This window comes from Brachyistius frenatus, unplaced genomic scaffold (genome assembly GCF_029030835.1).
Source record: "Brachyistius frenatus isolate BFR_SWC_R1_liver_20210118 unplaced genomic scaffold, ASM2903083v1 Contig_5, whole genome shotgun sequence".
NCBI classification, from domain to species: domain Eukaryota; kingdom Metazoa; phylum Chordata; class Actinopteri; family Embiotocidae; genus Brachyistius; species Brachyistius frenatus.
Window position 1 is genome coordinate 3,903,078 of NW_027210604.1, and position 15,293 is coordinate 3,918,370.

The window sequence follows — 15,293 nt, forward strand, 5'->3', positions numbered from 1 at the left end:
GTTCTGATAAATATTTCTGCATCGTGACTCAGTCACTCAGCCTTAAACTCTTTAGCCGTGAGCCCTGACACTGTTACCGTTAGCAACGATGGCCATCACCTCGGCAACAGTGAGAACTCATTTTACCTCCAGCAGCACAGCAGGGATATAATTGAAGGTTTCCCAGTCAGACCACAGCATTGTCAGACTGTGTGCTATCTCTGTCCGCATGTGGGTAAGACTGTCAACAAGAAAAAAAAAGTACAGTATCGCTGCGAGTGTGCGTGTGCGCGTGCGTGTGCGTGTGTCTATCAATCTAAAATGACAAAGAAGTTAGATTAAAGCTACTGAAAGGTGCTGACATATATTTGTGTTTTATTAAACGCATGCTGTGTATATCCTGTCTTACTTGACACTTTCCGCTTTCATAAATTGTACATTTTCAGAACTAAATTGCATCTTGTGCCACAGACATTTCTTTCATAAGTTTCTCTGAAAAGTTGAAACCTGATATTGGGGTTAAGTGAATGTCTTATAATGCACAGGGCAGTACAATTTAAGTGCATTTTAATTGGAGTAATTTTGATCAAGATAAAATGGTAAAAATATAATAAATAACATATAATTTTGAACAGTGACGTGAACCTCCTCATGGACAGTTGGTATTTGATGAGTTTTACATGATTATTTTAATCACAGCTGCTTGTCTTATCATTGACTACTCTTTTCATATTTTTAGAGGTAATTCTTTGTCTGAACAAGATTACATGTAATCTTCATGTTTGTTTGTTTTTTTGCTATCTATTGATCTTGGCAAGGAGATGACTATAAAATAATCTTTCATCTCAGCAGTTACCTTTGATGACACATGAATGAAAGAAACACTGTCCGAGTCTGGTGGAACCGAGGCTGCAGCAACATGAAAAGCCTGCAGGCTCGAGTGGTATGGTATGAGTGTGCAGTTATTTTTCCACCTCTCATCCTACCCACCAGATATATGCAGGCCTCTCTGGAAAACCTCATACATCGTCCGTGCGTCGTCGTGGTAATGAGTCAGCAGTTTGGAGGGGTCACCCATCATAGATCTGCGAGCCCCATCTTCATGCTGACGCAGAGAGAAAGAAAGGAAATCCTTATAAATCATTTTCAAGACATATTCTTTCAATTGTATTTAATTCTTCCCCATCATAAAACAGTGTTGAATAAGACACCCACACCCAGAGGACAGCGAGAAGGAAATTGTCTTCCTTGTACTCCAAATGATAATCCATCTTTTTTGTCAGCTCACAAATGCCCATAAAAATATCGAAGCAACAGAGCTTGCACCAAGCTTTGTTTTGCTCCCATGAGTGAACACTGTTGATGCATTCTGGGTGATTAGAGTTCATTCTCATAAAGACGGAGAGCGGTTGAAGCAAATGCTTGTTTGCAAATGAATCATTTAGGTTAAAAAGATTAGGGAACCTGGCATGTTTTCAAACTCACATAGCACTCACACCTGTATTCCTGCTTTATTCCTGCACTATTGACAGAAGCAGGTGACGCGGTGTGTTGGATTCTAGACTCACGACTTCAAACATGTCAGGTTACCAGACATAAAAAGAAAAAAGCCCCGAAGCCACACAGACAAAGGAGTTTGGTGTTGCTTGCATAAGTTGGCAGCCTCACGTGTCACTACGACAGCTGCTGTGGGTACATGTAGAAAAAAAGGTGGGTGTGGTTTGGTTAGGATGTCGGTTAAGATCAATCAGAGCAGGGTGGAATCAAAGCATGTTTCTTCCACAGAGCATTATTATTATTATTATTATTATTAACATGTGAAAATGACAAGTTCAAGAAAAACAAACACACAACAGTCTTGCTCTCAGGGCAAAAGTAGGATGTATTTAACACAAGTGTGTGTCTTTCATGTGACTTGTGACTTGTGACTATCAATTTCTCCCACACATAGATAAAGTGTGTATGTCTTTGAAGGGTTGTTCATGAATATGTGTGTGAGTGCTTGTGTGTGTGTGTGTGTGTCAAGGTTGTAGGTTTGTTTCATGAAAGGAGTTATGTAATGACCGACGAACAAGGAACCAAACCCCACTTAAAATTACATTTAGTTTCATTTAATCACCTGATAGTTGATTATTTAGAGAACTTCTATGAGAAAAACTTTACTAAACTACATTTCGCTACCTTATCTATGATTGCCGCTCTTCTACGTCTCTTTAGAAAACCATTATAGCTAGACACTGTCACTGTGGGTGTGCGTGTGTGCGTGTGTGTGTGTGTGTGTGTGTGTGTGTGTGTGTGTGTGTGTGTGTGTGTGTGTGTGTGTGTGTGTGTGTGGAACAGCAAATAAAATCATGGGCAAATTAAAAAAAAACTAAGAAAAAAAAGCACTCCATTTCGACTTATGTAGCTTATTGCTGTGAGTACCTGATAACAGCTGAAGGTGGCCTAAATGAGTGCATCATTATTATCGAAACAGATATCGTGTTGATTTTGGTAGCTGGACAGTAACAAAGCACTTTTTGAAAACACTTTTTTGTGTGTGTTATTGCTAGCCTTTGTGAATGCAACCCTAACATTCATACATTTGTACAGTCTTACCGGCACCTCCTCGGACTGGTGCAGCAGGCTGCATGGCGGCTTGATGGGACGGGGTCTGGTGGCCAACCAGTACGCCAGCACGGCGGTCAGAGCGCCGATGCCCACCAGCGTGGAGGTCGGCAGGGAGCGGAAGAACTGTCCGAGCTCGTCCATCTCCGGTATCCTCAGGCCGCTCATCAACTCCTGGGCCTGCATCTTCTCCATCAGGGTGGAACTGAGCTCTGCAGGAAGGAGGACACTCATTCACTTGTGATTTCTAACAAAACCTTTTTAGGTGCGTGTACTTAAGAAGGAAAAGTAATTTCGGGTAGCATGCAAAAATCATTTATAGGCTTTTGTGACATAAAAAAAAGGTCAACTTTTAAAATGTATTACTTTACAGTTAACTTATACATGAGCAGGTCCAAAAAAACTTTTTTAATTTTAGCCACATTAACAAAAACTGTCTTTTTTCTAAAGATTTACTTCCTTAGGAGGAGCTTTAATCAATATCTGGTGGAATAATTGTGACTTTTAATCACAGATTTTATGTACCCTGGCATAATCAATCAATACCAAATCAATACTTTATGAAGCTAATCAGGTGTGCTGGTGGAGGTTTATAATAGTTTTGACACCAGTGCTACTGAACAACAGAAGTCAATGAGGAAACCCACATGTGCAATCTTCTCACAAGATTTCGGGGCTTTAAAGACTAAAAAAAAAGAAGAAGAAGAAGAGGGACTGAAACAGAGAAAACCACAGTCTGTCTTACGACAGTGGACTGCAGTCTAGGATAAAATTAACTGTGAGAACGTGATCAACTGTCCACAATCACTCATTACAACAACAACAAAAAAATTCACTTCCACCTTCAAACTCAAAACCAGAATGTTATTTCAAACGTCCATCTCTTTTTCTTCTTCAATTGTTATGTATTTAACCAGGAATGTCCCAATGAGATACAACATCTTTTCTTTGGGGGCAGTTTGGGTCAAAATAAGAAACATAAAAGCGACGCATTGAACCACAAAATTAGACCAAAACAAAACAGACAAAAAAAACAAAAAAAAACTGGATGAAGGGCTAATAGGAAACATGGCAAATAGTGGGGCATGTTAAAATCAACGATATTGAGCTATAAATCTGAGCCAATGTTGGCATAAAAGTCAGAAAACTATTACATAAAATGACTTGTGTTCTACCAGGGGTTTATCCTTGTGTTAAATGCAAGGACATGTTGCCGGTGTGTGAGCTAAGCACATGTTCCTCCATGCAGCATGAATTAACGTATACACCTGATAATTCATTGACTGTGACTGCAAGCAGAAGAAACAAAATATGTGATTTTTTTTTTTTTTTTTTTAATTATTTTTCACCTCATATAACGGCCTGGTGACACGTTCGCTTTGGAAACATAATTGATTCAATACAAAGGAGTGCTCGGCCCAGCGGGTGCCTCTCTGATTTCTTGAGTCATTTCATCAAATGTGTTTAAACACAGATGTGTGTGGCGGACAGGTGTTGTTTAAGGACACTGAAAAGCTGCTGTCCACAAGGTGGTAACGAAGCCTCGTTACAGGCTGGCCTAGTTGCAGATACAAACAGTCACCACGCACACGCACACGCACACACACACACACACACACACACACACACACAAAACTAAACCCTCCTACAAATTTCTCAGCCTATCAGTCTTGCCTGATAACAGTGTTTTAAGACTCCATTTGACCTCAACACTCCTCCACCCAAAAATCCAAATGACCTGAAACACACAAATTATGCTTCAAAAAAATGTGAACGAGGGGTCTTCCTCTGCACTCCTCCTCTAACTGAGTAAAAGCATCTCAGGACAGATGATCTGTACTCCAGGACTAAAACACACACTCGCCACACATGTAATGCTAATTAATGTTGAGCTACAGTGTCACACACACACACACACACACACACACATGCACACACTGTAAGATGCATTATTTAGCTGAGGGGGTGGGTGGCTGCAGTGCTGAGTGGAGGGTTTCCTTCCCTCCCCTTGGACATGAGTCAGAGACAGCACCACCTGATCAAACGAATAGCGTAGGGGCACTGCTACAGCTCACAGCCAATCAGAATCACTTCCTGTCTGTGCTCTCGATCTCGCTCTTTTTCCCTCCCACACACATGCACGCACAGCCACAAACAGAAACAGACAGTGAGGCCCATGATTATTAATATCTGAGGCCGTGGGAACACTGACATTCACCTGTTATTTTGAGAAGGACTAGTTTCTTCACTCCGCACGGGGGGGGTGGAATCACATGCAATAAAATTAAAGCAGGAAGTCAGATGCACGACTTTCAAACCAAAAACAAAAAAAGAAAAAGCATTTAATATTGTTTAAAAAAAAAAAAAAATCTTGATACACCTAAATTCTTAATTGTTAAATGAGCCTATTTACTCTACCCACATGAACAGTATGGCCTGGCATGAAAGTATATACAATCTATCAAAGCCTTTTTATGCACTGAATGGGACATACTGGAATCAACCTATAAAATATCCACGAAACGTTTTGAATGGTAAAATGTAAATTCCCCTTGATTTGCTGAAACCCTAAATTCCCATTAATATGACATGGTTTTTAGAGTGATCTATTGTAGCTCTGGTTTTATGATAATTCAAAGACCAATGACCAGTAAACACAGAGACAAACAATGAAAACTTCTTATACTGGAAAAGTAGCACCTAATATCTGTTTAAGACACTTTGACTGTCCATAATTAAAAATTCCTAGAACAAAATAACTCTTTAAGTTTGATATCTTTCAGTAGCACGCAGTAACAAATACATTTTGGTTACTTTATACTTGCCTATCAATGATAGATTGAGACACACGTGTTGAATGATTTATTACAACTGTTTCTCAAAGAAAAATATGCGTTGCTTCCTACACAGAACTACAACTGCATATCAGTGTACTATCAAGCACGTCATAAATCAGGTTAAAGTTCTGCAAAATGCTTCTTTACATCCTGAAGGACTTAACAGCAACACTGTTAAAAAAATACACTTTACCTTCACGGTCGTGAAATTAAAGATCTTTTGACATTCATGAATACCAGCACTCACATACTGTATTATTATATTCCCCAAATGGTCATGTGATCTCAGTTAACTGTAATTTCTACTTAACACAACCACAAAGAACCCATACAGACACCCAAATGGTATCAGCAAACTGCATTAGTTACAGTCATTTGCAAAGCAGCAGCACTGACAAATGACTCAATTATCACAGCCAGTCACTGCTTTGAATCAAGTCTATTGCACAATACCTCTTACTACTCTACGGTGGAGTCCCTGACGCGGCTTTCCCAAACACAGCTCGAACTCGAATCCCTGTTTCTATTCAGATAGAAACTATCACCTGTAACTGAAAAACCACAGCATCTCTATGATGTTGACTGAAAACAGTGCTGCACCCTCAAACACCGCAGCACTCCCTGGTTCTCATTATTTTTTGACTGTATTGATCACATAGTTCCTCTTTTTTTTTTTGCCCTTTTGTTTTTAATCTGTGTAGTTCCAGTAATTTTGATGGGGGACCTGAAGAGGCTTCAGTGCTGGGAAACGTTCAGGTCAAAAACATTTTGTTTTCAAAATGTCCCTTTGCGGGATCGACAAAGTCTGTCTGTCTGTCTGTCTGTCTGTCTATCTATCTATCTATCTATCTATCTATCTATCTATACTATACTAAGTAATATAAACTACTTGATAATATTTTAAAGCCTGTGTCTGGATACTGAAGCAGTTACAGAGCAAAAAGTTACTTTTGTTAAAAATGTGCTCCCCTGCTGAGTCCACAGACTCGCCCACTGTGTACAGCTGGAGTCTGTTAGATTTAATCTCTTTTAAGATATGACAAATCGAAAACATAATCTGACTCAGCTTTAAATGTTTCAGTTGGATGGGTAACTGGCAAATTAACGATGACTTAACAAGTAAAATAATTTAAAAAATTCAAAATACGAAAAGAAAACTGGAAACAGATAAGTAACACCCTAACATTTTTTTTTTTTTATCCCATTTACAAATTCTACTGCATACAGAGGCTGCGATTATTTTAAAGGAGTAATGTATTATTTGGAGAGATGCACTGTTTTGGGAAAAACCCTTATTCATGTTCTTTCTGAAACCCGAGCGTGTAGATGGACACCACTCAAACCTGTTAGGTTAAAAAAAATATACGTACCAACACTTCTATATTTTAACTAATTGACACAGAGTATGTTCTTGATTCAATTCATACGTAAATGTTAATGTGAAAATGACAATTTTAAAGTTAGGGGGCTGTGATCATTTCTTGACAAACAGCAGCCACCTGCCCTGTGTGTCAGTGCAGATCCAACTATGGAGGAAATTAGGAACGTAAACAATACAAACTGTCGTATTAAACATCTGATAAGATTCAACTCCAGCTCTTCATTAATTAACACATATGTTCTTTGTCGGACCGGTTCAAGTAAAAACAAAATACACTTTACCATTTCATGAGGGGTTGTCTGCCAGGTTCTTTCTCAGCTGAGACCTGTAACTTTCAGGGATCTCCACCGGTTGCCCAGCAACTGTTTAGATGTAAGCATGTTTTTCTACCAATTGAGCAAATAAATACATTTAAAAAAAAAAAAAAAATCATGCAATATAAGCAAACGTTAACTTCTCCAGGTAAACATATGCTCTTAAAAGAATCACGTTTTTGTGGTGTTCATTTGTCAATTTTTGAAAGCAGAAAATTTGAGCAGTAAAAAGTGAATTGACACTTAACTTTGTCGCCATAACAAAAACGTCATTCTTTTTTTTTTCTTTTGGTTTGAATTGAATACACGATACAATTTGATTCCTGTAGCTGAACACCTGCTCGCCCGCATGGAGTAGGTAATTTTATCCCATCACATGCTATACTTTCCACATCACAGCGTGTAGCCTTCATACTGTTCCATAATACAGTACAGCTGATGTATTTGAACACTTCTGACAGACAGATCAATGGCGAAGCACCAGCCAGGCGGGCAGCAGCATAACACACACAGACGAGCTCATTTCCATGTCAGCCTGTACATGTTGTTCTTCTTTTTGACATCTAAATAAAGGTTGAAGTTTTAGGTTTCTCAAGAAGACGACTGCCACATCGCTGTTCCAAATCGTGATGAGTCTTGAGGGGAGTGAGACATGTTTTAAGGGACTGAACACCGCAGATGACATGTTTATTTGCTTGCTTAGTCTATCTGTGGGTCAGCTTGCTCGCTTGATTTTGTAACTCCAAATCTTCGTTATAAATGTTTACCGCGCATGTATTTAGATCACAAGTGCGCTGTTTAGATGACCGGCTCAAGAATGTGTCAACTTTGTGTTCAGTGGCTGCAGTGACGACTGATTCACAGTGGATTAGCTGGTGTTTGAAAGGAGAGGCAGAGGACGCGAAACAGCTCTCGACTGGCTCTAAATATAGACAGACTCCATAACCCACTGACACCGCTGTGCAGAGAGCTGGAATAGAGAGAGAGGAAGAGAGCGGCTGGTTACAAAAGCATCACCGTGCACAAAAACACGCTCAATCTGGAGACACTGAAGAGGAGGAGGAGATGGAACAGGGAACCCTGGAGGCACATATGGTCGTAATAACACCAACAATAACGCAAACTACAATGAAATGTGGATTTGTGGTATTGCGATGCTATGAGAATTTTTGGTTTTTCATCATTGCGCATCATTTCAAGCAATGATTTCATCAAACTGCAAACAGTGTAACAGAATGAACCGATCATGGATTTGATTATCTTTTGAGATTTTGCACGACTGAACAGGCTGGCCAAAAGGGCCGCGGCGCCGTCCTGGACAGTCCTCTGGACTCCGCAGAGGAGGTGGGTGAGAGGAGGATGTTAGCCAAGCTGACATCGATCGTGAACAACACCTCTCACCCGCTCCATGGGACTGTGGGAGCTTTGAGCAGCTCCCTTCGGTGGCAGACTGCTGCACCCTCGGTGCAGGAAAAGAGCGCGACTGCAGGTCGTTTGTCCCGACGGCTGTCAAGACTGTTCAACGCCAGCCTAAAATAATGTAGCGCTGTATGTCATAGCACCTGACACTTTTTTTTCCCATCCCAAGTTGTATTCATAAATTTTTTTTATATATCTAGTTTGTGTGTGTGTGTGTGTGTGTGTGTGTGTGTGTGTGTGTGTGTGTGTGTGTGTGTGTGTGTGTGTGTGTGTGTGTGTGTGTGTATTTATTCATTGGTCTTACTTTTTCGAAAAAAAACAACTTTTTTTAAAAATCTATCTTATTTTTATTGTAGGTAGGTAGGTAGGTAGGTAGGTAGGTAGGTATATACTTTATTAATCCCCGAGGGGACATTTTTTTTGTATACGTATTTGTAATTTTTCTTTCTTGTAGTTGTAGAATCACACGCACAAAGCAAGCGCTTTGATTTATTCACAAAAGTATGACTTTAATCTTAAAATGACATTTCATTCTGGAAATATCATTTCAACTGTATTCTTGACATTTCAACTTTATTACCGATATGTTGACTTTTTTCTCAACATTTTGACTTTTCTCTTGAGAGGAACATTTTTAAATATCGTTCTCCTCTTTTTTCTTTTTCTTTTTTCTTAATGCGGCCTTCATACTCTGTTGAACTGGAAAGACCTGCAGCTGACTGGCTATACAGTTTCGTTAAATTAAAGTTGACACACAAATGTATGTCACCTCTATGAAGCGGCTTGAGAGGATCCCTGTTGATCTATAAATATGCAACATGTAAACGAGGGGTCATCTTAATATAGATTAGATCTCATTGGGGGACAAAACCCACTTTTTCCTGCTCATCTCGACAATACTAGGCTAACTGCTGAGGTTTATGGGCTGAGGTGAGACGACATCTGCATATAACCCATATCTGCAGATCATTTTTGGGCACCCACTTGCAGCACCTGTTTGTCAAGGCCCTGCAGCGTTAAACAAACCAATGAATGCCTGAGTACAGAAATGCTATCACTCCACATCTTCCTGCCCTGAAATAGCCCAACAGCAGCAGGAGGCTCACAGCTAGCCTGATGCCTAATTGGCCTCCAGTAGAGATGCAAACCTCTAACTGCCTGTTCTTATTTCTGGGTCTCTTTATTCTGCTCTCATCTGTATTTTCATGTTTGCTGCCAATAAAGAACAAGAGAGAGCAGGACATTATTTAATGGACAATCCGTTCAACACAGACCTCAACACCGACTTCTGATGACTCATTAAAACTTCAGTTGTAAATATTTCAGCTTGAAAAGTGATGTTAGGCCAGGAAACAGCGCAGGTTTAGGAGCTGGGCTGGAGGCAGTAAAGGTCTTGAGAACTCCTCCTGAAGAAGTAGCCCTGAATGACACAATTGGGCTTTGTCCTGTTTTCAGTCCTGTTGAATTATATACCTCTAAATGGAAAATGACATAAAAGAATGAAAAGCCTATCAAAGTCTCCTTCTTCTTTTCTAATTTAGATGACAACTGGTATCCTTTACTCAAGGTGAAATCTTGGTACAAGGTCGCACTGGAGGACGAGGAGGAGGAGAAGGAGCAGATTCAGCCTCAAGGCCACATCTATAATCAAACCCACTGAAACTAGACACACTATGAATGCCTTCAGGTTTTTCCTCAGCATCCAGAATGAATTTCTACTCACTCAAAAAGAAATTTCAAAAAAAGATTTTAATACAATTTCTTAAACAAATGGGACAATATCAGATGAGGCTGCATGCTGAAATTTGCATGATTATTTTGCATAAAAGAGGTCATCTCTCCATGACAGCCTAAAGCCCTGTTAGGTGTCCAACTCTTTGTCCCGTAGTAACCTCAGTAACACATCCCAGGGACACCCACACACAAATAGGGTACGTCCACATACAAGTCTCTGAGTCCATCCCTGTTGCTTTGCTCGAAAGATTGTTGCTTCAGCTGGTGTGACAGAAGAACAGCAGGTCAGCAGCGAACCATCAGCATGTGAACTGAAAGACTTTCCTGTTTTATGTGTGAAATAAAGAGCACATCGCGATAGCAAAGTTAAAATTCATCACCCCTGTAGCGGAAATTCTGTGGCTTTTGCAGCTCCGGCTTTTAACCAACTGACTTAAGTTTGCAGCTAAATTGCAACCATAAAGTCATAAATATTTACTTTATTGTAGGAGAGGCTGTATTTGAACTAGAATATTCTCTCCACTCTAATTTTTATTGACGTGTCATAGAAGCAGCTTAGCTGGCTTTAATTTCTGAACTCAGGTTATACTTTATGATAACGAGCACCATCTGCTACCGAAGATCTTGATTGTCGTTGAGAATTTTTTTTAAAAATTAAAAAAAAAAAAAAAAGCCTGTAAGTGTAAGTCAAATTTTTCTGTCCAACCGTAAAAACGCAGCTCAACACAATGATCCATTCAGATGATTTGATCCATTGAGATGAACACTGAGAACGTTATAACATTAACTTGTGTCGATGGGCAAAGTTTATGGCTGCATACTTCACTTCAGATTAATTTTATTTAAAAAAAAATCTTCTCACTGCTGCATTGACCGCTGAGGTTTTCTCTGAAAAAGTCCGTCACAACTCCTCATTTGACTGGGGGTCTATTTCGTGACGTTGCTTACGGCGTGCTATTTGTTGATAATTTCCTGGGATTTTCTTCAGGCTTTGCCATCAGACCATCTGCCATCTGTCTGTCAGGTTTGAAGAAGTAATAGAGACAGAGGATCAGTATCAGCTAACACTGAAATCTAATCTAAAGTGAGCTCTGTCACGACAGCGAACTGCCAAATTGATCTGATAACACAGAAGTAATAGTGAGGGGGGAATGTGGAGGAATCTTGACAAATGAAAATGCTGTGTCATCGTCAGCGCCTCATTTGGACAGAGGACATTAGCGTACTGGCTGGAGAGCCCGACAGATGTGCACAGTCAAAGCACAGAGTGGATCATATCTATTACAAAACATGTAGTGTACATACTGTGCTTGAACATCTGGATTAAAAAAAATAAACATTTGAACTTTTGGTACGTGCCAGGGCTCCATCTGAAGAGGCACGTAAAATGTAGCACTTGCAATATGGTTCAACGCAAAATAAGTGAAAGGTTTACAGCTGTTAATATCCACCCAAAAGCAAGAATATAATCAAGGTGAATTTAACTTCAGTGCACGAGTTGTAGGATCCTAAAGGCTATCAGATGATTCAAAAGGCTAAATATGCACTTTGATATTCCGAAATGCAAAATTCCCACCAAAGAATTTAATTTAACTGTGAAGAACTGACTTGAAGATGAGCTACTCGGAGCAAAGAAATTCCACAGATGTATTCACCCTCACGAAAAGATAAATATGATGCAGAAACGGCAGCCTTTTTGGCAGAGGATTTGGTGGACTTTGTTCATGTTGCATCCCACCCGGTGACTTGCCGAAAGCGCCTCTGAGTTGCTTTACCCGAGGACGTGCAAAAGGTTGGAGGAATCATCGGGCAACGACGCTTTATTCAGTCTCTTTTAGTGAGTAAATCCACACTACAAAAACTATTGATTGTCAGCTATGAAACTCTGCACCAATGCTTGTTTAAAGCAACAGCCCGTCATCTTGTCTAATGTTCCCCTCTCAGGAAGAGTCCACTTAGCGAAGATTTTGCTGCAGCGTGAGCACTTGAAAGCTATGCGGGGATGAGGGCTTGTGAATGGGCCAGCAGGACTTCCTGTGACCTCTGAGGCTTAAAGTGGAAGGAAACGCAACCCGTCGTCCTTAAGTCCCGCCCCATCGGCCCATCGGATGGCCGTCACCAATGATTAGAGTCCAGCGTGGAGAGATTACCGCCTATTAGCACAGAGGCAGATGACCAGTAGTAACCTCACTACAGCACTCTATTTAAAGAAATCCTGCTCGGGGTTTCTCTTATTGCTTTAACTCTTTCTTTTTTTTTCCCCCTCTTTTGCAGCTTCAACTTACGTCAGTGCAGCAGCGCATCTTTCTGTTTGCTCTTGCTTGCCTATTTTTGTTTTACCACGCGATGCTTAATCATCCTTGCGTAGCACCGACTTGCTCTCTCTCTCTCTCTCTCTCTCTCTCTCTCTCTCTCTCTCTCTCTCTCTCTCTCTCGCTCACTCTCTTTTAAGCACTTGCCCTTATCGGTCTCTGCCATTCCTACACTTAGACCAACATCCAGGACTCAAACTACAACCATTTTCCTGTTTCTGTCACGGAGGCATAATCATACAGCAACTGCAACATCCTGTGCAGACGAAACAACCGTTTCCCCTTCTGCACTGAGACGCAGAACAGCAGGTTAACTGCAGTTATCATTCATAAGATAAAAACAGATGAAGATACAAGGTGCTTAATAAAGCTGTATTAGGGACATACTGAGCAGAATAAACTGCTATAAATAGCGTCTACGTGGATACTGTATATATACAATAAGCAATGCAGCAGTGAGGTAAAAGTAAAAGGAGACACACAAAACAAACAAACTAAAATAATGCAAAGCAGGCGACAGATCGAAGGTGTAATTGCATTGAGGAAGGGTTAAATCAGCTGGTCTTTTAAGACAGCGGCACTTACACAGGCGTCGGAGGGAAGCAGGCAGCCGGTGAGGTGTGTCTGTGCAGCTGTGTGTGCGTGTAATGTGGGGTGTGTGTGTGTGTGTGTGTGTGTGTGTGTGTGTGTGTGTGTGTGTGTGTGTGTGTGTGTGTGTGTGTGTGTGTGTGTGTGTGTGTGTGTGTGAGTGGTCTGTCAAGGGGCATCAGGCAGGATATCACATCGCCCCATGCAAACTAGTGATTACCTTCCCACTGCCACCGGCCAGATTAAGCTGAGGCAAGCAAGAGGAGGAGAGGAAGCAGCGAGATGCGTTTCGGCCTCGTTTGAGCCCGGCTGGCTTCCGTATCACACCACCCTCCGCTCGACAGACGCTGCACTCTCTCACCACACCCACCCAACCCCTTCCTCTCCACCACTCTCTCTCTCTCTCTCTCTCTCTCTCTCTAAGACATCCTCCCACTACCTAAACATGCAGGCGCTTCTCCTCCTGCACTAAATAAAAATGACACACACACACACACACACACACACACACACACACACACACACACACACACACACACACACACACACACACACACACACACACACACACGCTGACAACAGTGACAGACAATAGGCACACATGTGTAGGCACACACATGCAAATAAACCTGAACACTGTTGACATTAAATGAGGCTGCACTCGGTCTGATTTGACTATTAAAGTGAGAGGGAAGGTTGGCTTTTAGATGCCAACCTGAGGGGTGAGGACCACCAAAGAGGCCACAACACTATTTGTTCAGGCTCCTTTTTCTACCTCGAAGATGGAAAACTTTTCATCCAAAAAGGTGCGGCTATAAACTCAACTCTGACAGGGACAATGCTGCCCATTGCTCAGAAGACATAAGGGCATGTGAGGCAGGCAGACACGGTTCAGCACTTTAAGGCTGAGCCATTACCCAGCAATAGACAATATGGGGGAATAATGTGCACTGAATGCTGAAACAGCAATGAGCCACTCAGAGGAAAGGCTGCCACGTGGCTCTGAGAGCACCCAAACCGGCTCATATTATTGATTATTATTGACACCAGGACTGAGGCTTTGTAATGTAAGGTGTACATGTGTTACATTTAATGTACCAAAATCCAAATAACAAATCCAAAATCAATTACTGTTCAGGAATTTGTCTGGGTGTGATACATCCAGCTGTATTTGCCTCATTACTGCTAAAACTGAGTGCCAGAGCTCAGAGAGACATTTATTACACAGCAGGAAAGACGTAACCTTCAACATGTATCCCGTCACAAGGTGTAGTCATGCAGTGTGACTTTAATTTGCAGGTCCTCAATTCAACAGTTCCAGCTGCCATCCCTCTAACAGTTACAGTCACGCCAAACTTAGGAGTCATACAGTGACAAATCAGTGTCCCTCTGGTGGGCATCAGATTTGGACATGAGCTACCATGCTTCAATACTAAAACATCACTGGCTGTTTCCTGCCAAAGGGTGGGGTAAAGCCACCACCATCCTTTTAATTAAATATTGAGGGAGGAAAAAGAATAGGTTTACACACCGTGCAGGGCAGATGGTGATTAAAATGAATTATTTATTCCGAGGAGCAGCAGGGTGTTGGGACGTGATGACAGGTGAGGGGTGCATGAATCCTCCCCGAGGGAACCTTTTTGGCTTCAGTTTTCAACCAACCAGTTCAGCTGGTTTTAAACAAATTTTGCCCCTCAGTTGCGACAGGGTGCGTCGGTCTTTAAATACACGACACAAGCAGCCCTGTAACAGCAGATTTTAATATCAATGCACTAGGCAAAATGCAAGCTGTTACTGGCTGGTCGTCACTTAGCAACCGCGGAGGAACAAACTGTTCAGATGTACCTATTCATGGTCAAAATTTAACTAATGATCTAGAGCAGGGATGCATTAAAAACAAAACTGACAGAATATCTAGTTTCTTTCGTTGTAAAAAAACAACAAAAAAACAATACGCCTCTGCCGCTGTGCCACATAACGCCTCTAATCGTTGACACTACTGTAAAACACAGTTTGAAACGGATTATATCTTTAAATTTAAAAAAAAAAAAGAAAAAAAAAGATCTCATCAGGCGTACTAGAGGTCAACCACCAGTCGTATCTCTGCTCGGTTTCGATGCCC

General features: G+C 41.1%; 1 protein-coding gene across 1 annotated transcript in view; it reads right to left on the reverse strand.

Annotated features, from left to right (window-relative positions):
• Positions 1–15,293, reverse strand: part of acsl6 (acyl-CoA synthetase long chain family member 6) — a 34,823-nt gene that overhangs the window by 18,176 nt on the left and 1,354 nt on the right. Inside the window, exons 2-3 of the mRNA XM_069717322.1 lie at positions 2,578–2,798; positions 970–1,084 (exon numbers count right to left, since the gene is read on the reverse strand). Coding sequence (XP_069573423.1) covers positions 970–1,084; positions 2,578–2,798 — 336 coding nt within the window. The remainder of the gene's footprint in view (positions 1–969; positions 1,085–2,577; positions 2,799–15,293) is intronic.